Below are 22,613 nucleotides of genomic sequence, written 5' to 3'. Positions count from 1 at the left end.
TTTTGTAGCACTTGGGTCTAGTGACCTGGATTTAAATGAATAGTAGCCTTTGAAAAATAAAAAATATTGAGTAGTTGGGACTATGATACGAGCTTTATGCTAGAAATGTATCATTTAGTCTTGGAATCAAACATAAAAATTAATATTTTTATATTTTATTTAGTAGTAAATTTAACATAAAAAATATAAATTATGAAAGTCAATTTACAATAATTTTTTTTTCATGCAAAAAGGTTAGAATGAAAAATATAATGATAAAAAAGATTAGTGTCTATGTACTTTTTCTATCAGAAACAATACGAAATATATATTTTATCTACTAAACATAACTTTTTATCTCAATGTCTTGTATCTATCAACAAATGCAATAAAAAATTACTAAATTTTGAGTTAATCGTATTGTCAGCTTAGTTGTACACTTCAAGTTATAACGTATTAGAGGTTGAATCTCATATTATGTATATTATAATCTATTGATAATAGTAAATTTTTAAATGAAACTATAATAAATTGATTTTTGATTTGTCAAATTATATATATTGATTATGCTATATGTACATCAAAATTAGCCACTAGTATAAAATATTGAAATATAAATATATATTAAAAATATATTAAACTACACATATATTTATACACAAATATATTAATAAATAATTAATTTTAATGACTAATTATATATATATATATAAGATGCCATGAACATTATCTTTGTACTTTATCCCTTTAAACCTTGCAAATTACCTCCTTAGTTTTTTAGTCTTTTTTAATATGTATTCTTTTGTAACAATTAATGAGAAAACTGTCAACATGATGATACATTTACACTTTTAAAAAAGGTTTCAAGAATTGATTTATTGATTTATACATTTTAAAGTTCACAAAATTAAAGTATACACATCATATAAAATTCGGATATTATGGCTATATATATATATATAGACTCCTAACATATGTCGGCGAAGGACAAAAAGAAAAAGATGGTGGGCATAAATAAGATCAAAGAAGATAAATGCTTTTGCCAAAAAGATGTATATTATATTATTATAGGAACTAAACATTTTGTTAGTTTTCTTTTTTTTTTTTTTACTAAAGATAAGAAACTCGAACCCACAACCTCTTAAATGAGTATGGAGAGACTATACCATTTGAGCTATAACTCATTGGCAAACATTTTGTTAGTTAGAAAGAACTAAAGATCCCCATAAAATTGGGATATAAAAAATTGCTTCCAAATTCCATACATATGAATATAGTAGAGGTACAAAATGTCAAAATCAGAACTTCAGATATTACTAAATAATTTTTTTTGAAAAAAAAAAGAAAAAAAATTTAATAGTAACGACATAAAATAATGAAGTGGATTAACACTAATAAAACTATCTAATATCTAAACCAAAAAAAAAGGAGAAAACATTATTTTTTTTCTTTTTTCATTATAAACAAAATTTATTCCTGGATCCAATACACGATATGCAGCTCTTTTTCTATATACCCATTAATTTGTTTACCAATTTTTCTAATATTACATTTATCCTTCAAACTCATTCATTCATCCCTCTCCTTTCCTTTGCTAGAATGAGTTCTTTAAATTTGTCTAAATGCATCAACAAAAACTATCATCAACTTTCTCTCTCCCCTGCATCATTGGACACATTGCTCTGTCCCACTAAAATCTTAGCAGAGCCAACTTTTGTAATTTGAACATATCTAATTTAACAATGAAAAAAATTCCTATATGATCTTAAAAGCAAGAAATCTCTAATTACTCTTAGCATTGCTAGTCATCTTTAATTTCTAAACCACCTACTACCTTCCATTTTTTTATTGGGAAAAGTATTAAGCTTTTCAACTTTAGCTAACACGTATTGTATACTTTAAACATTTAGACTGCGCAATTCAAAATAATATTGATTTATGAAACAACAAGTGTGGATCAATCAAATAAAGAGAAATTTGTTCATAGTCAATAATCCAAAGAGAAAAAAGGAGTGTTCATCATAGGGTGCCCAAAGAGCATCAAAAGGACAAGGCTTAATAAGATCCAACCCCACCTATATCTTCCCTCTTCCATTCCAATGCAACAAACTCACAAGTCCAGAATGAAGATCCCTACACAAACCTAAGCTACAATAAAGGGGTATATCTCTGTTCAACAAAACATATTCCTATTAATATAATGGCCACCACACCAGTATGATGCACAAAACTAAGCTAAGCTACAATCTTCTCTTTAATTCAGTGTCTTGGTCACCAACAGCAAACCTGTACAAAGAAACTCAATGGATAGAGTGAGCAAGTTTGAAAAAGTATAATAATTATAAACAAAGAAAGCAGAGAAAGGTTCATGCTTACATATAGAGTTTGCTATAGGAACCAACTTTAAGATTACCCTTGGATTCAACCTTGGCAGAAAATTTACCATCAATTTGGTGGAGCTTGACTCTAGCATAAGGAACAAGGTCAAGATCACCACCACGTTCCTCAACAACCTTTTCATCTAGTTCCATGAAGAGATAAATCAGACTTTCCTCGCTGCTGTAGTAGCAACAGAAAACATATGACACCCGTCCAGTCAGCTCTTCCAAACCATTCACGTGCACATCTGCCACAAGTTTCTCCTTAGAAGAGTCATAAATGTACCACTTAGCTGCAGAGTCAACAATGAGTAAATACTCACTGCATGCCAAACGAATGAGTTTCCTTGGATAAGAATCATCACTAATTAGCGGTAACTCCCACCAAAGGTCTTCCCAAATGTTGGCCTCGAAATCATATGAGACGAGCCACTGCTCCTTACCAACAGAACAATAAAACACAATGAGGGTCTTCTTACGAGGCTTCGTTCTGTCCTCCCACAAAAAGTAAGATTTAGGATTCTCGAACATGTATATATCTTCGGGCACTTCCCTTTTTTCCCATAAATCTAATTTTGGATAGTAGATTTCAACCCAATATCCACCTCCAGTGTCACCCCCAAAGATGCACACTTTGCCGTGGTATGGGACCACTATGGGATTCATCCGGTAGTAGAACATGCTTCCGCATAAACTCCAAATCCAAGTAGAACCTTCGTACTTGAGGCACCACATTTTTGCAGGGAAAAAATGTTGCCATTCCAGCTCAAATTCAAATTTTGGTCCATTATTACACATGATACCACCAGCAGTGAACAAGTTGCCACCAAGGGAACAAAATCCTTGAAGAATTGGTAATTTGGAATCGATTATTAGATCATCTGCAAGAGGCCATTGGGCAGTTACAGGACCTCCATCTTCAAGATCAACACTTCCATTGGCCTCAGAGATAATTAACATTCTGCGCCTGAAGGTTCTTTTTCTATCTACTACATCCACATTTTCCACCAACATATATATGCTTTTTGGATCAGAACAACCAACATCATCCTAGAATTAGAACAACAATCATAGTGTTTAGAATAAAATTATATAAGAAATTAAAACGTCATAGTTATAAACTGACCTCAGGTTCAGATTCCCTGCCATTAGCAACTGTATCTCCCGAAACCGTCGCAACAACACTTCCCAACCACTCTTCAAAATGATAATCGTATTTAACGTGATCCAAATCCCTAAAATGATTGGCGGCCTTAGCCATCAAATTCTTACCATCCCTTTTGCCCACCACAAATGCAGTGAAATTGCAAGCCTTCACAACAACCGCTCCGATCCCAAAGCTCTCCGCGTTATGCACGAGCCAACTGGCGAAGACCTTTGCTCCTTGGGTATTGTCGGAGAACGGTCCGATAGGTAGGTTCCAAAAAGACGAAGTTGAATGAAGGAGGAGGATGAGGTTCTCCTTGGGTAGGTCTTCGGGATCGTAAGTCCGAACATCTACGACCTCCAAAACGAGGCCTTTGGACTGTAACAAATCGCAGAGGCGCTTCGCTAGGGCTTCTGCAGTTGAATATCCGATTTGCGAAACGAACAGGATCTTGCCACGAGGATTGCGTTTGGGTTGCTCTTGATGGAGTGTTATGAGATTCTCTTTGTGCGGGCGGATGTGAGTCTTGTAGATTGAGAAGAAGGATGCGGCAGTGACCGTGGCGGCGGCCACGCTGGACAGGATAGAGGATACCGATACATCCGCCGGTAACGAAGGCAACCAAAGGGGCATTATTGGCTACAAGCTCAATTTTGATGCAGCCGTCGAAGAAGGTGGCGCTTGGGTAGTGATTCGATATTCTTTTTTTCGGTAATTAGGGATTCGAGATTCTGATGGCAACGACATGGAAGCATCCCTTAACAGTTAAGCAGTAACACTCCCCAGTGCTACTGCAGGTGTCCTGGGCCTAAAACTAGCCCAACAGGGTTCTTTTTGGCATTGGGCCTGAAACTTCTTGTACACGGGCCGTATTTTTCAATACAGGAAGCCGTATAAAATTTTGAAACCGAACCCTACAATTCAATTGAAACCGAACCCTACCATCGTTTGGTTAATATCTAAAAAATAAGGGTAAAGGTATAAAGTATAAAAAAAGATTTTAACTATAACACAAAATTATCTATCAAAAAATATTATTATTTTGTTCTCTTCATTAGAAACTAAAATTACTTTCTGATCCAATAAAACATAAATAATATTAAAGACTGATCCTCTTCAATCTAATCTTTCAATCATAGTTAAAATTTATTAATTTTCTCTAACTAATTTTTCTCTAAAGTATAACTCAATTTATTAATTTTAAAAATTATATATAGTATTAAAAAATTATCCCGTATGTCATTTGAGAAAAGTGGAATAGGATATTTATGGTACAAAAAGTTAGTCAAATTACAATTTGTCATGTAATAAGGGTTGAAATGACTAAAATAATCCTAGTTGTAGAAGTAAAATGCCATAAACAAGTAATTTCTTTTGAAGCCATTTACTATTTAACTATTGTTTATCTTTTTTTTTAAACTGTTTTTTACTTAGTCATTATGCGTATTTAGATTTTAATAAATAAAACTTTGAAAGTAGATTGAATTGACTCAGAACATATTTAACAATTAAAAATATTTAAAAACAAAAAGAGTCATATTTTTTTAAATATATTTATTTTTTAATTTTTAATTATTGCTAGAATAAATAAATAATCTTAGATATAATAAATATATAATTATAAATATTACATATATAAAATTATAAATATTAAGTTAAATAATATAACTTTACGTTATTGTCTTCTTAATATTACTCTTAATAATAAGTAGAATTTATCTTAACGAATTATAAGTTTATATTTTATTATTTAAACAAAATATTCATTTAAAATAAACAAAATGCTAAACCAAAAGCTGTGATTACAAAAAAGGAAAAAAAATGGCACTACAAAAATAAGGACAATTTATCTAAATAAAAAAAATAAAAAAATATTTATCTAAATATAACAATTGAGAATTGGTTATTTACTTATCCTATTTTTTCTTTATGTTAATCGTGTAATTTCTCTCACGTTTTTTGAAAAAACACATAAACTGTGTACCCCTTGTACGGTTTATGAACAAAACAGAAAACACATAAATCGTGGTATCTTTTACGGTTTATGAATAGTAGCCATGCACGCATACACGGTGAAATTCTCTCTTGGCCAAAAATCAAATTTTAAACAAATACGTCCTTAACGAAAAAATTAATTTGATACTAATCAAAATTTAACATACAAATTACTACACTATAAATTATTTACCAATTACACAAAGCGCACATAACATTCTAATTTTTAACACATAAATTAACAAAAAAAATAACTTCTTACTAATGAAATTTTAACATATACAAAACTAACCTCTTGATTGATGTTTCCAGCCACGTGAGCAACACTGTTCAATCTTAGTCTTCCATGACTCTACTACGCCCAGAGTCTTGATGCCTCCGGATTCTCTCCCAAATACTCACCTCCAACAACTCTAACTCCGGCGGGGACGGATTCAAGAAGGGGCAAGTAGTAGTCTTGGCTCCCCCAACAAATTTTAAAAGCTCATATACTATTATAATAAGATATTTTGTATAGAATAAAATTTAATAATGTAGTAATAGTAAAAAGAGTTATTATTTTTGCTAATGAACTATAGTTTAAATGACACAGTCTCTCCATACTCAATTAAGAGGTCGCGAATTTGAGTCTCCTTATTTTTGGTAAAAAAAAAAGTTATTATTCTTTACGTAATAGGATTTAAATTTTTCTACATATATTTATATTATTTGTATTTTTTATTTAATTCAGAGTTTTTTTTTACATTTTTTTTCGTAAATTAATTAACAAAATATTTAAAAATCTATAATTTTATATTTTATTAGATATAAAACCATAAAAAAATTATGAAAAAATTATAAAAATTGAGATAATTTTTTTTTATTTGATAAATATTTATTAATTTTTTAAATTAAAAAATTAATTATAATTATATCTATTATTAAATATATAGCATTATATTTGATTATACAATATTTTATTTTTCGGCCCTCCACTCTTAGATTTCTGGATGGAAGATTTCTGGATGGATGGTTCATTAATCCTCCATCTAACTTAGGTATGTTTTTAACTTTTTATAGACATTGTTCCATCATTCATCTATACAGAGTACAGACTATACATCTCTACATGTAGGTTTCAAATGAAGGGTAAAAATGATATTTTACATTTTTAACACACTAAATAATCTTAGTTCCAATTTACAATGATTTGTTGATGGTTTTGCAATCTATACACATCCTCCAAGATGGCAAGATCCATCTTAGTATCTTACTTATGGGCTCTGCTTATTCATGGTTTCTCAATCAATTTCTCCAACTTAATGCACAATTCCTCTCAATGAAGTAGTGGAATTTCTTCTGTTCGTCCTCTTCTACTCTTGCTTCAACTTGATTGCTTTGTGCACCATCCCTTTGAGGTTTCCTTTGGAAACATGAGGCTATAAATTTCCTTCTCATGATTGCTTTCAACTCAACACTTGTACTGAGTAGTTTCCCTCCATTTCCAGCTCTATCTTTCTGCGTTAATCCCACTAATGAAGAGCATAATCAGTAAATTTAAGGCAGCAAACTATCGACCTAAAAAAAAAAAGGCAGCAAACTCACCGCTATTATCTTCAGAGAATGTGTTACAAGAGAAAATTTGTTTTTTCCCTACCCTCTCACACCAATCGCTCCTTCTCCTTGTACACCATTTGATTTTTCCTTTCAAGATCAGTATCCTCATGAGAAGAATTAGAACTTTGTCTAGCATCTTCTTTGTTCTTCAATTGATCCATTCGATTAAGAATTTCATCATACATTTTGTTGAGTTTTTCTAGATAAATAGAGAAAATTTGCATTTGGCTTTTTCTATGTTGATTCTCTCTTGACTCTTTCGGCTTTAGCTTCATATCATATGTTTTAAAGAACTTGATCAATGTTTCTTTCAAAACAACAGGTTTTTTTATCGAACAGAATTTGTGATAGCATTTTTTTAGTGTATCAACACACAAGATTTGAACCGTAGAGATACACATCTACAATTCAGTTATTGAGAGACAATTTTGATGGACACAAAGACAAAGACAATAATGTTCTTCATGGAAAGAGAGGTAAAACTTAAGTATTAATTTCTTCTACTTATGTCCAACAAATTACTAAAGATAACAAGCCTACATAATAAAGATAAATATGGTGGATGAAAGGAAGAGAACCTGCAATGTTTTCCGGCTCCGGGCATATTGCCAAGAGGAACGCTAAAATATCATAACTTTCTTGAATTGATATCAAGCCTAAGATTACTTCACAGTTCAAATGCTTCAATTAATGACGAACAAAGATAATTGATCGGCACAAAAGTGCAAAATGTAAGGGGATAACAATAAAAACAACAAAACCTTGTCCTGCTAGTCGAGATCAACTACATGGACAAAACAACGCCATTAAACCCTCTCATGAATTACATTTGAACTCGGCCCAAATTTCTTCTTATCAACTCATTCAAAATCTGCTTAGGTTTCCCTCTTCCCCTAGCCACTATGCCATCATTGTCTCAGCTACACTATGCTCATTGGGGTAACAAGCAATAAAAAATTGAAAATTCTCAAACGGCATCTCTCTTGAATATCACAGACCATAAATCAATAACATAGCTACTATTGCTCCAAATCTCCAATGTAAAAGTCATCAATCATGTCAAACACTCGAGTTGCATGCTGTGGCCTGTCATTGAAGGGTGATGAGAGAAGATATTTTAGAAAGAATAAATGTTTATTGTGTTCACTGCCAAAACAAGTATTTTGACCAAATACAAAAAGAGAAAGAATCAAGCAGGAGATAAGCATGACGAAAAAGTATTCACCCATTATGGCCTACTTTTAAAGCTACCATATGATTTATGTATGTCAGAACTTGGATGTAGAACTATAACTAATAGTACTATGTATGTGCCATAACAATATACATTCACGTCCTAGGGCCAAAACCAAAATTCTTTGCTAGAAAATAGAAATAATGGTGGCCTATAAAATTTTCTAAGCTTATTTAATTATAGGTTATGACCATATTGGTAGGTATAAGGCATGTCAAAGATAAAATTTGGATGTACATATCTGGGATGAAGAGGAAGGGAGCTAAACTTGAATCTGATAGACTATCTGAGGGTGTATCATGAAGCTAAAAAGGTGCTCGGCTCATGTTTTTTACCCACAATTATTGTTGTAGTCATCATGTATGCAACTATTGAGTTAACATTATTATTGTTGTTATCATGTGAAAAACCAGCATAGTACCTATGGCTACTTTGTCAGAAAACTCCATCAGCTTCAATAAATATATCAATATAGTATTCTTAAATAATAAGATGGCACGATGAATCCATAATTTTAAGTGGACACGATCTTTACATATGCATAATAAGAATCCAACTCTTCATAAATATTAAAAGCATTTTTGGGTTAGATATTTTATGCTCTTCACGTTTCTCTAAGCAACAAACCTATAAGTATAATAAGAAAAGGTCTAACTAGTATATACAAAGAAGGAAACAAGAAAAATATTATACGGAAAATTTAGAAAAAACTTTCAGTAAGAAACCAAATATTTATAAATATATAACAATGTAAATGTACGTAATAGAATAAGCACATACCCAAAAAACCCTTCAGTTGAATCATCTCCAGCATGTGCTAGAATGGCATCACCACCTGGATGTTCCTCTACATAAGAGGTAACATCATATACCTAGAGTATTGAAACCCCAAATTCATACTATTAGGAAACAATGTATCCTTTAAATGGCACAGAACGGTAATAAAAGACTAGATGTGGGAAAGAAAACTATTAGGGTTTAAACTTTAAACCGAGGAGTACATTCATAAATGAAAGTATAAAGCAACAAAAAAATATCATACCTTGTTCTTGATAATTATCCAACAATCTGTTCTCTTGTTATGCGTTGAGACTTCAGATTTAGTGTACGACTTTGATGCCTGGATACAACAGTGTATACAAAATGCTCTAAAAAGTAGATAAAAATAAATAAAGCGTGTTTAAAGAACTCACAAAATTGTGATTGAAACACACTCACTTCCCCCGTAAAATTTACCTTTGGGGAAAAGTAAATCAAATTATTTTTGTTTAAAAGTAATTTTAACCCTTTCAGTTTGCAACATGTGCTTCAACATTCATGCTCATTCAAACTATTTAACTGTTGCCAGTGTAATTAAGCTTATGGAAAGACGAATTTAATCTTATCATACTAAGTTCTGCTCACACTATGACATACAAAAATGATAGTTCTCCTTTGGAGATCAAAGTGGGACCTATATTTCAGTAGGTGAAGCATAGGATCAAAAATTACAGTTCCACTCCATAATCCTGGTTAAGAAGAACCTCACCCAAAAGTTCAAGTTCCACAATTCATAATTTTCCTCAATTTCAAAGTTGCTAAAAAAATAAATACAAAATAAAGAATTGACTAAAGAAAGAAATGGTTAAACACCAATTTTTATTCATACAATCGTACGGCGATAAAGTGGGATTTAGCTATTACATTATGCCTCTTCTGCAAAACCCTTCAAATAACAGAAAATCTTAAACAAGCTTAGCTTATTAATAAATGCAACAAAAATTGAAGCCAAGACATTTAGCACATTCAATTGGTTTCACCTGGATCCATAACGTTCTTAGTTAATAAACCCAGAGGCTTATGTTCTTCATAGGAAAGAAAATTAATAACAAAATGACAGTGACCACAAAGTCACTAACAACATTAAACTAATTAAGGGTTCTACTTCTATGTAATAACAGAATCCACAGAAATAAAGCACTTCACTAATTCACTTAGCTACAAATATGTACCTTATGATTGTTTAAGCTAGGCTGAGCTGATTTTCCTTTACTCCCTGGTAAGTATGCAAAAGAAATCAGATACTCGCATACCATAATAAAGCATATTAACCAAATTTCATATATATAAAGGCGAAAAGAGAGTAACCAGATTTTTGGGATGTCGCGGGGACAAAAGAAGAAAAGCGAGGAAGACGCTGACAAGCAATGCAAGTGGAACCAGCAACTCCATTTTGTGAAATTAATAGAAATTTGGTGCCTAATTGCAATCTGGAACAGCCAAAATAGCAAAACACAGAATAAGAAAAGGGAATCAACTTTTAATTAGCCAATATTAGGTAACTTTTTTTTATTTATAAATTATTTTTTAAACCCTCATTTTTTGGAGGGTTTAGAGTTTAGGATTAGAATTAATATAGGGTTTAAGATTTAAGATTTAGAAATTAGGATAAAAGGATAATTTCAAAAAATTGGCTGATATTAGCCGAATCCTAGCTGAACTCATCCTTTTTATTGACAATTCTGAATTCTGATTAAGGTCCAAAGTTAGTAAAACAGCTGATCAAAGGAAAGCAAGTAATTTCAAAGAAAATAACCTGTAAAGATGTGGCGAATCCTTACACAGCTCACGTATCACAAGTTGTTAGGCATTTGAAATGTCGTGCGTCCAAGATTCAAAGAAGGAACAAAATATAAAACGAGAACTGCAAACAATTACATGCAAGGCACTTATTCCATTGTGTTTAACGAAGATGGATTAGTGAACCTAACTGGCAAGCAAAACAGAAGCAAACTAAGGCCTATCTCCTTCCATTTGTCTGTAATTAAATTCAAATGACAAGCAAATCAATGCTCCAGAATGTTAATTACTTTATTCTTTCACAAAGTAACAAGGTTTAATCATACACAAGCAAATTAAGGTTATTAAGGAGCTCCCATTGAATTTAACCAAGCTTAATCACACACGTCATTTTCATCTCAAAACCAGAACTAATCTAATATATTAGAAATTTAAAAATTGAACTAATACATGTTCTTAGCAGATCAAGTCATCAATATTCAGTAATCAATTAATCAGAACTCAAGCTATGGAGAGAGGCACACGAAACTAGAAGAGGGAGAACGGTGAAGAGATCTGACCGGCGGCGAGAGAGTAGAGAAGAAGCGACCGAGATTGAGTGAGCAGAGAGCACAACAGCGGCGGAGAGGAGCGGAGATCGGCAATGAGGTCACAGGTTGCAGCCTCGGTGGAGAGAGATTACATAGCAACAGCGACGGTGGAGAGACAAGACAGAGACACTAGGGGTAGTGGAGTAGCGGCAGCGGGTGGTAGGGTTGGAAACGAGTGAAGTCAACTCATGAGCTAGTTCGAGCTCGACTCGTTAATAGCTCAGTAAGTTGAACTCGTGAATTTGTGAACCAAGTTTGAGCCTGGAATTAAGTTCATAAATTAAATAATTTAATTATTTAAAATTTTATATTTATTTTTTATATATAATTTTGATATAGGACATAAATAAAAGATTTATAATTTATTGATATATAAAAAATATATAAAATTTATTTTTTAAAATATATAAGTTATAATTTATTGATATAAAATTATAGATTATGTTTCTATTATTTGAGTCAGCTCGTGAGCTTTTGGTGAGCCGAGTTTGAGCTTAAGAAATAGGTTCGATTGTTAATGAGTCGAGTCATGAGCCAAACTCAATTTTTATGAGCCGAGCTTGAGCTCGGTTTAGCTCGGCTTAACTCGGCTCACTTTCAGCCCTAGCGAGTGGTAATGGTTAGGGGTGTTCAAAATTGATCCGGACCGAACTAAACAGACAGACCGAACCGAAAAAACCGAAAACCGAATAAAACCAAAAACTGAAAAAACCGAAAAATGTATTTTGCTTTTTTTGCGGTTCGGTTTGGTTTTCGATTTTGACCATGAAAACCAAACCGAACCGAACCGAACCGGAGAAGTAAAACCCCTAAAAAAAACCAACCCACCCCCACCCCCAATTCCCCAATTGAAACCTAGCGCTCTCTTGAATCTCTTCCACAATCTCGCTCTCTGCACCCAGTCACCCAGACCCAGTCATCCACGTTCTTGAGTCTCGAGGTCGACGGCGAAAGACCGTTCCTCCCAGGCTCCCAACGCCGAAGCTGTTTCATCCACTGCTCCCAGGACCTTTTCACCCACCAGTGCACCACGGTCCACGAAGCCCCAGCCACAGCCAGCACCACCGTCACAGGCTCGCACCCAGTGGACAGAGGACCGTTTCTGGCCACCGACGCAGCAGTAGCACAGCACGACGCCACCATCCACTGACCTAGCAGGCCAGCACAGCACCACGCCAGTGACGCCACCAGCCAGCAGCGTTTCTGACCACCACCCAGTCAGGTATGTAATTTAACTAATTTTTGTTCAATAATCATTGATTCATTGTTGCGGTTTGTTGGCATTGTTTACTTTATTGTTGGTATTGTTGTTGTTGATTCATTGTTGCTGACTTGCTATTTGTTGATTCATTATTTATCAATTGCTGTTTATTGATTCATTATTGTCATACAGTTTTGATTTGACACTATTGCATTAGGAGGAGAAAGGTTCCGAGGTAATCGAAATTGCAGATCTCAATTAACTTAGAACAAATTGATTGTTTGCCTCTTTCACCTGTGCTTAGTGGTTATTGATTCATTGTTCGGTTTATTGTTGCTGGTTATTGTTTGGTTTACTGACTTGGTATTGTTGCTGGTTATTACTGACTTGGTATTGTTCTGTTTTTAATTTATTTGTTGTGTTTCTGCTATTGATTTTGTAAATTGGTTGTAAATTTATTTTGTTGTTCAATGTATTTGTGTATGTAGTTTGATGTCAGTTCAAGTAAAAATATGGGCGACACTGGATAAGGGATTGACCAAGCCCATCCAGTTGGTGTAACTTCTGTGTCATGGGCACCGTCAACGGCACCAGGTGCACTTGTTGGTGCCGGGTTGCTTGATCCTGTACAGAAGCTGTGTTCTGGTGGTTGTGATAATACTGTGAAGGTATGGAAGCTGAACAACGGATTTTGGAAGATTGACTGCTTCCCGGCTCTTCAGATGCATACAGATTGGGTTCGAGATGTTGCTTGGGCACCTAATTTTGGAAATGGCAACAAGTGACAACGGTAGAGCCTTAAAATTATCAATTTAGAATTATGGAGACTTTTTCATTTTGGAATATAATTGACATCTTGTTCCTTTGCATATTATACAGTTAACTAATTGTGCTTGATAATCCCTTCCTTGAATTCCATTTGATAATTTGTGCTTGCAAGAATGAAGTTGATTAGTGTGAGCTTTTCTCCTTTTATGAGTTAGAAGGATATGATTCAGGTATATAATGAGACATTTCATAAGAATTTTGGAATTTTGTCCTGGCAGTTGCGTAAATTATGACGGTTGTGTTAAATTTTAGACGTGCATTTGTAAGCATTACTACATGTGCTATGTTTTATTTGCAATTCATAAAGTTAGCAGTGGCATAAATGTATTGGTTCTCATATATCTGTCATGCTTGCCAGCGAAATTTATATTTGTTCCTCAAGGATTCTTGTGATTCTTAGTGGCAAGATATTTTTCCCTTCTTGTACTCCATCAGATGGAGCTTCTTTGTTGTTCATTCCATTGATCCATTTTGTAATCTTGATCTGGGAGCAAGATTAATAGCTTACTTGATTACGAGGTAACATGTAACTAAACTATTTTCAAGTATCATATTGTATTTGTGTTTGTTGTTTTCAATGTTATGACTTTGTGAAATAGTATGGTAGTATTTTTTTTTGAATTGATTGAAAAAACCGATCAAACCAAACCAAACCAAACCAAATCGAATTTAATTGGTTTGGTTTGGTTCGGATGGCTTTGGTAAAAAAAAAAAACGAACCAAACCGAACCGCAGTTTAGTTAGACGATCGGATCGGATGACTTTTTCATAAAAAAACGAACCATACCGCACCGCGAACACCCCTAATAATGGTATAAAACAAAATTGAAATTATAATTAATTTTAAATATCTAAAATTTAAGAGGTTAATTTAAAATAATTTGGTTATTTTAATAATATATCTATTCTATCTATTCTATTATATAAAAATCGGATTTCTGCATTTAATGATGGAGTTGACATGGCATATTTTCCGATTTATTTCTTTTAATTCATTAAATACAAGTTATTACGATAAACTAATTATATCAACTAATTGATTTGATTAGATATTTAAATATTACATAATTTATTATAATTTATATCAATTTGATTTGGTAGTATTTCCTAATTTATTTATTTTAATGTTCTATTAGTATTTTTTTAATTTATTTCTTTTAATTTATTAAACTAAATTTATTATGTGTATTAATTAATTTGATTAATTTATTAGTCGTTAAAATAATGAATTTATGAATGAAATAGGTAACCTGTAATACCCTACCACACTGACCTTTACGCTTAAGTCGTAAAACAGAGGTGGTGTGGTATTACGACCTCTAAAATAAAATGTGTACATATACTAGCAGAAGGATTATAATATGCTAGGAGCCTTGAAGAATATAGGAAATAAAAATCGCAAAATAAAAGTGCAACGCTCAAAAAATGAATTAACTTGCGTGCTAAGAAAGCTATAGCTTTTATATCTCTGTACAACAAAATAACCCAGTAACCACTTCGCTTCAGGAGCCCATACGCCTAACGAGATGCCTCTTGACCTGCATCTGAAAAACAACAACATAGTATGGAATGAGAATCGAAGGTTCTCAGTATGGTAAAAGTGCCACACACATAATATATAAGGTCCTTGAAATGCTAGAGGCAATCCTAGAACGCCGATACTCAGATTATAGAGCTTAAAGTATTAAACAGAAGCCATAAAAGGTGGTTTTCTAAAAGTATCTAAGCTTAACTTAACTTAAATTTAAATTTAAACAGAAGCCATGGATCGGATCGTATCCGCGGTAAATATCCGCATCCGATCCGAAAATTGCGGATACGATCCGATCCGCAAATTGATCGGATCAGATCGGATTTGATCTGCACCTTTTGCGGATCGGATCGCGGATATCTGCTCTACATTCGCGTATCCGATCCGCAGATCCGCAGATCCGTACTATAATAATTAAAAAATAAATATATATATATATATATATATTTGGTATTATATTTACTTGTTTGTATGTTTTAGTTAGTAATTATTATTCATATATTGTATTATTTTATTTTTGTTAGTTAGAGAGAGTTTGATTAAAAATATTTTAGGAATAAATAAGTTTAAAAGAAATATTTTTATCGAATTTTTTACATAGAAATATGATTAAAAAGTGAAGATTTAATAATGCGGATATATCCGATATCCGATATCCGATCCGATCCGCAAATGTGCGGATCGAATCCGGCATTAAAAAATGCGGATATTATATCCGATCCGATCTTATGGAAATTATGCGGATCAGATCGAATTTTCGGCCATATCCGATCCGATCCGATCCGCGGACACCCCTAATTCCTCCATACATTCATCTCCGTCAGCATTTCATAGACAAATAAACAGATAAAGGCAAGCATAAGAAGGTTACAAGTACTGCAGGTAATAAATATGCATTTAGCATGGCAAGTACACTTAGGCACACCCAGATAATGTACAAATAAGTAATTCAAGTAGTATGCATATGATGCATGTCTGTCCTATGGCTGATGAGGCTCATCTATCGGTTATCCAGCCAACCCGACAAGTCTGAAAACCTTAGACTGTCCCTCGACGTGCATCCCCAAGAGTCTATGCATAGTTTTTTCTCAAATAATCAATATTGCTCAATGGGGGTTAACATTCCCGGGAATTTATAAGTGCCCAGTCACCCTTACGTCGTATGGTCAACAGAGTATAGAGTTTTTGGTACACATGGTGGCAAGCCACGGTACTTTACCTAGGGAATCTCGTATCTCAGATCATTTAATTATTCAAGCCAAGTATCATACATGATCATTCATTTAATTATCCAGCCAAGTATCATACATGATTATCCATAACATTTCATAATCAAATCATCATTTTTCAGCTTTACTTCATCTCCAAGTTATCCCCATTTCCTAACTTCATCTGATTATCAAGTTTAACACTATTATTTATGACTAAAGGAATGAAAATGGAGGTTTAGAAGTTTGAAATAGATTTTAGAATGCTAAAAACCATATTTGTTGAAATGGGGGCTCGCGTACGCATGGCTCACGCGTGCGCATGGAAATGTAAAACTGCAGCTCGCGTGCGCGTCCCTTTGTCATGCGTACGCATGGGTGAAAACTTCATATCACGCGTGCGTGCAGGTCACGCGTACGCGTGGACATGCTTATTTGCCCCTTACGCGCACGCATGGGACCAATCGCATACGCATCGCCAAAAATCCATTCCAGCGTACGCGTGGGTGTACGTTATTTTAAAAAAAACAAAGCAGATGCAGTAGCAAAGTTGCAGTAGCAGGGAAGCAAAACTATTACAAACAAAACAGTTTACAGGTATAACTTTCCAACCCCTATAACTTCTTCGATTTACAATATTTTTCACCTGTTCTTCGAGTTGCATAAACATCACGAACCCGGTTTTCATTTTAAAATAAATTGGAAACAAATTGAGGGTCTGAAAGCGAAGCTATACCTCATCAAAGTTCGGCCAAAAACCAACTTTAGAAAATTCTTCAAAACCTCATTTTTCATTCATGATTTCCATTCCATTCATTTTCAAACCTATCAACACCAACTCAAAATGCCAACAACAATACTCAACAAGCTCTATATCATTTCATTAATCACCATTCAACCAAACCAAAATATAATCATATAATCAATAATTCAACTATATATCCCTTTAAAAATCCATTTAGTAACAAACTCCACCTCATAATCAAATCACCAAACCAAACCAAGCATGTTCATCAATCAAATTACAAAACATTAAATATACACCTACATTCCAGCTTATCCTATGGTCATCTAGCCTAAGTTTTCACAGAACATTATATATTAAATGCAAGAAACCTAAACCATACCTTGGCCAATTCCCACGTAATGATCAAGGCAATTTAATTAAAATCAAACACAGCCCCAAAACCTCAAGTACACAGCTTCCTCCAAGTTCTGATATTCACAATTTCAAGCTTCAATTATTTATTCACAACCTAATACATATTCATAACACATATATACCCAATTTAATACTCAAAGCTCAAATTCAGTGGAATCAAAGTGGAATTATGGTTTCCTCACCTTACCCAAGCTTCACATAAGCAAGAGTGAACGTTTCACTCGAGCTAATTGGATCCTAAAACATCAAAGAACAAATAAATTCAATATCTCCACTTAATTTTCCAAAATTGAGGGAAGAGGTGGCTGAGAATAGAAAAATGAGTTACCTATGAAATTGTTCTGGTAGAAACATAGAGCTCGACGCGGTGGACGCGTGGCCGCAAACGGTGCGGCGATCGGAGCTCGGACGGAGGAGTTACGGCAAATTGAATTTACCGTAAGGGTTCGGGTTTCTCTTCTTTCCTTCCCTAGAAGGCTTTCTGCTTCGTTGTGAAAGTGGGGAGAACGAAGAGCACGTGGCTCATTTTAATTGCTGGGCCGGTTGGGCCCACAGGCCCGGTTTAGACCCGGTTCAATCGGTTTGGCCAGTTTGGTCTAATCTTGGTCCATTTTCTTCAAAATTAGTGTCAAAATTCTCGTTTCGATGAGCTCTATCCTAATTTAATATAATATATGCATTTCTAATATTTTTTATTAAAGGCTAATCTATTGACGAATTATTTACTAATTTAACGGGGTTTACATCCTACCCACCTAACAAAGAATTTTGTCCTCAAAATTCAAATGTAGTTACCTGAAAAGAGATGTGGGTAGTCCTTCTGCATATCTGATTCGAGTTTCCAAGAGTGTTCCTCAATTCCTGCTCGATTCCAAGTTACTTTTACCAATGATACTTTTTTTTCCGCGCAATCGTTTACCACTAGTGTCATCAATTCTCACCGGAATTACTAGAAGTGTTAGATCTTCTCTTACCTGAATCGGTTCCGGTTCCAGAACATGACTCGCGTCAGGAGTATACTTCCAAAGCTGTGATACATGAAACATGTCGTGCAAGTTCAAAAGATATGGCGGTAAGGTAATTCTATAAGCTACTGGCCCAATTCTTTTCAAGATCTCAAACGGTCAAATATAACGGGGATTCAGTTTCTTGGTCTTTATTAGCTCTTCCCACTCCGGTGGTTGGTGTAACCTTCAGAAAGACATGCTCCCCTTCTTCAAACTCCAGAGGCTTTCGCCTTTGATCAGCATAGCTCTTTTGACGACTTTGGGCTATAAGCATTCGGCTACGAATCTTCTTTATCTGCTCAGTAGTCTCAGCTATCATCTCAGGCCCTAACAAACTTCTTTCTCCAGATTCATACCAACATAGCGGAGATTGACATTTTCTGCCATACAGAGCCTCATATGGAGCCATTATGATGCTCGCATGGTAGCTATTATTATAAGCAAATTCTACTAGTGGCATATACCGATCTCATCTCGTCAGCTGGTCTAAAACACAAGCCCTTAGCATATCCTCCAAGGTCTGAATAGTTCTCTCTGATTGACCATCTGTTTGTGGGTGATACGCAAAACTCAAACTCAACTGAGTCTCAAATGCACGCTGAAAGGCTCCCCATAACCTTAATGTAAAATGAGGATCTCTGTCAGATATAATGGTAGAAGGCATGTCGTGCAATCTGACAATCTCTTTGATGTACATTCGAGCCAATTCTTCCATTGTGCAACTTATTCGAATGAGAAAAAAGTGAGCTGATTTTGTTAGTCGGTCCACAACCACCCAAATAGTGTCACAACCAGTCCGAGTCCTAAGCAAACCTGTCACAAAATCCATTGCAATACTCTCCCATTTCCATTGTGGAATCTCTAAAGGCTGAAGGGTTCCTGATGGTCTCTGATGCTTAATCTTAACTTTCTGACACGTTAAACATTTAGATACATGCAATGCCACATCATTCTTCATTCCTGGTCACCAGAACATCGCTTTTAGATCTTGATACATTTTGGTGCTTCCTGGATGGATTGAAAGCCCGCTCTTATGAGCTTCCTTCAAGATACTTTGTTGTAGGTCCCCGATATCTGGCACAACAATCTGGTTCTTGAACCTCCACAAACCATCCTGACCTTTTGATACTCTCCACTGTTTTCCTAGTTCAACTGCTGGCAACACCTTACGTAACGCTTCACCATCTCGATAAGCCTTCAGAAGTTCTAATTTAAAATCACTTGAAATCTGCAACTGACTCAAACATGGAATTCCAGATTTTTCTCTAACTCCCAAGTTCAAACCTTGAAATGCTTTTAGTAACTCTTCTTCCCGTAGCATCTTCCAAGCTTCATATAAAGACTTCCGACTCAAGGCGTCTGCCACAACGTTCGCTTTTTTCTGGATGGTAATTGAATTCGAAATCATAATCGTTCAGAAGCTCCATCCACCTCCTTTGACGCATATTCAGCTCTTTCTGCTCAAAGAGATATTTCAAACTCTTATGGTCTAAGAAAATGTGAAACTTGACACCATAAAGATAATGCCTCCAGATTTTCTGAGTAAACACAACAGCAGCAAGTTCTAAGTCATGAGTCGGGTAGTTCATCTCATGTGGCCTTAATTGCCGTGAGGCATATGCCACAACATTTTGATGCTGCATTAGAACGCACCCCAAACCCTTTAATGATGCATCACAGTACACTTCAAATGGTTCACTTGGCTCTGGCAATACCAACACGGGTGCAGTGGTCAACCTTTGCTTCAGTGCTTGAAAACTCTCTTCGCACTCCGACGTCCAGACAAGAGGCGTACCCTTCCTAGTCAACTTAGTTAAAGGTAAGGCGAGTTGTGAAAATCCCTTAATGAATCTCTGATAATACCCCGCCAAACCTAGAAACTCCTGATCTCTGTCACTGAAGTTGGTCGCTCCCAATTCATTACTGCTTCCACCTTAGCAGGATCCACAGCTATTCCCTTCTTACTCACCACATGACCGAGAAACTTCACCTCACTCTTCTAGAACTTGCATTTAGATAACTTAGCGTATAATTTCCTGTCTCTCAAAATTTGCAGCACAGTTCGCAAGTGATTAGCATGCTCTTCTTTAGTCTTAGAGTAAACGAGAATATCATCAATGAAGACAATAACAAACTTGTCCAGATACGGCCGGAAAATCCTGTTCATATAATCCATGAATACTGCCGGGGCATTAGTCAATCTTTCTGACACGTTAAACATTTAGATACATGCAATGCCACATCATTCTTCATTCCTTGTCACTGGAACATCGCTTTTAGATCTTGATACTTTTTGGTGCTTCCTGGATGGATTGAAAACCCGCTCTTATGAGCTTCCTTCAAGATACTTTGTCGTAGGTCCCCGACATCTGGCACAACAATCCGGTTCTTGAACCTCCACAAACCATCTTGACCTTTTGATACTCTCCACTATTTTCCCAGTTCAACTGCTGGCAACACTTTACGTAATGCTTCACCATCTCGATAAGCCTTCAGAAGTTCTGATTTAAAATCACTTGAAATCTGCAACTGACTCAAACACAGAATTCCAGATTTTTCTCTAACTCCCAAGTTCAAACCTTGAAATGCCTTTAGTAACTCTTTTTCTCGTAGCATCATCCAAGCTTCATATAAAGACTTCCGACTCAAGGCGTCCGCCACAACGTTCGCTTTTTCTGGATGGTAATTGAATTCAAAATCATAATCTTTCAGAAGCTCCGTCAACCTCCCTTGACGCATATTCAACTCTTTCTACTCAAAGAGATATTTCAAACTCTTATGGTCTGAGAAAATGTGAAACTTGACACCATAAAGATAATGCCTCCAGATTTTTAGAGCAAACACAACAGCAGCAAGTTTTAAGTCATGAGTCGGGTACTCATGTGGCCTTAATTACAGTGAGGCGTATGCCACAACATTTCGATGCTGCATTAGAACGCACCCCAAACCCTTTAATGATGCATCACAGTACACTTCAAACGGTTCACTTAGCTCTGGCAATACCAACACAAGTGCAGTGGTCAACCTTTGCTTCAGTGCTTGAAAACTCTCTTCGCACTCCGACGTCCAGACAAGACGCGTACCCTTCCTAGTCAGCTTAGTTAAAGGTAAGGCAAGCTGTGAAAATCTCTTAATGAATCTCTGAAAATACCCCGCCAAACCTAGGAAACTCCTGATCTCTGTCACTGAAGTTAGTCGCTCCCAATTCATTACTGCTTCTACCTTAGCAGGATCCACAGCTATTCCCTTCTTACTCACCACATGACCGAGAAACTTCACCTGACTCTTCCAGAACTTACATTTAGATAACTTAGCGTATAATTTTCTGTCTCTCAAAATTTGTAGCACAGTTCGCAAGTAATTAGCATGCTCCTCTTTAGTCTTAGAGTAAACGAGAATATCATCAATGAAGACAATAATAAACTTGTCCAGATACGGCCGAAAAATCATGTTCATATAATCCATGAATACTGTCGGGGCATTAGTCAATCCAAAAGACATCACCGTATACTCATAATGACCATAACGTGTCCTGAAAGCAGTTTTTGGAATATCTTCATCTCTAACCCTTACTTGATGATACCTGGATCGCAAATCAATCTTAGAAAACACATTGGCACCCTGTAACTGATCCATTAGGTTATCATTTCTAGGTAACGGATATTTATTCTTCACAGTGATCTTGCTCAATTGCCGATAATCAACACACAAGCGCATACTTTCGTCCTCCTTCTTTACCAGTAACACTGGAGCTCCCCACGGAAAAACACTTGGTCGGATGAAGTGCTTACCCAACAGATCTTCCAGCTGAGCTTTCAGTTCAGTCATTTCTAAAGGTGACATCCTATAAGGAGTAATCGAAATTGGGCTGGCTCCAGGTACCAACTCAATTGCGAATTCAACCTCCCGTTAGGTGGAAATTCGTTAATATCATCCGGAAACACGTCTGAAAATTCACATACAACCGAAATCTGCTCTAAACTTTGATCATCACCTGACACACCCACAGTTAAAAACATAATACCATGACATTCGGTTCCAGAATAGTTTACTATCATAGAGTTCAAATAGTAACTATTCACCACAACAGGCACATCTGACCCTTTCGGCATAAACTATACTGACTTCTCAGAATAATCAAGCAAAACATGATTCTTGGATAACCAATCCCCATTTCCTAACTTCATTTGATTATCAG

The 22,613-nt window shown here is 35.1% G+C and overlaps 2 protein-coding genes across 2 annotated transcripts; both read right to left on the bottom strand.

Moving 5' to 3' along the window:
• Window positions 1-1,667: 1,667 nt before the first annotated feature.
• Window positions 1,668-4,233, bottom strand: LOC107495934 (uncharacterized). The gene is made up of 3 exons (XM_021125969.2): window positions 3,484-4,233; window positions 2,356-3,407; window positions 1,668-2,265 (listed from the first exon to the last, which is right to left on the bottom strand). Exons 1-3 carry the CDS (start codon window positions 4,135-4,137, stop codon window positions 2,220-2,222), a joined length of 1,752 nt encoding a protein of 583 aa, XP_020981628.1. The 5' UTR covers window positions 4,138-4,233; the 3' UTR covers window positions 1,668-2,219.
• Window positions 4,234-7,577: 3,344 nt separating this feature from the next.
• LOC107495927 (cytochrome B5-like protein) lies at window positions 7,578-11,279 on the bottom strand. Its single transcript, XM_016117136.3, has 7 exons — window positions 11,271-11,279; window positions 10,905-10,924; window positions 10,457-10,578; window positions 10,321-10,364; window positions 9,372-9,449; window positions 9,110-9,201; window positions 7,578-8,181 (listed from the first exon to the last, which is right to left on the bottom strand). The coding sequence occupies exons 1-7, from the start codon at window positions 11,277-11,279 to the stop codon at window positions 8,115-8,117; spliced, it is 432 nt and encodes a 143-aa protein (XP_015972622.2). The 3' UTR covers window positions 7,578-8,114.
• Window positions 11,280-22,613: the final 11,334 nt, after the last annotated feature.

The sequence above is a fragment of the Arachis duranensis genome, chromosome 6 (genome assembly GCF_000817695.3).
Source record: "Arachis duranensis cultivar V14167 chromosome 6, aradu.V14167.gnm2.J7QH, whole genome shotgun sequence".
Taxonomy (NCBI): domain Eukaryota; kingdom Viridiplantae; phylum Streptophyta; class Magnoliopsida; order Fabales; family Fabaceae; genus Arachis; species Arachis duranensis.
Note: the sequence above shows the minus strand (reverse complement) of the source record. Positions and strands in the feature narration are given on the sequence as shown.

Bases quoted from the DNA above. Each gene is read 5' to 3' on its own strand.
- LOC107495934 (XM_021125969.2), bottom strand. From the start codon at position 4,137: ATGCCCCTTTGGTTGCCTTCGTTACCGGCGGATGTATCGGTATCCTCT. The intron at 3,408-3,483 runs GTCAGTTTATAA...TTCTAATTCTAG, and splicing joins GCAGGGAATCTGAACCTGAG to GATGATGTTGGTTGTTCTGA. The intron at 2,266-2,355 runs GTAAGCATGAAC...TTCTTTGTACAG, and splicing joins TCCTATAGCAAACTCTATAT to GTTTGCTGTTGGTGACCAAG.
- LOC107495927 (XM_016117136.3), bottom strand. The intron at 10,365-10,456 runs GTTACTCTCTTT...CATACTTACCAG, and splicing joins CGCGACATCCCAAAAATCTG to GGAGTAAAGGAAAATCAGCT. The intron at 8,182-9,109 runs GTATGTGCTTAT...CTTCAATGACAG, and splicing joins TCAACTGAAGGGTTTTTTGG to GCCACAGCATGCAACTCGAG.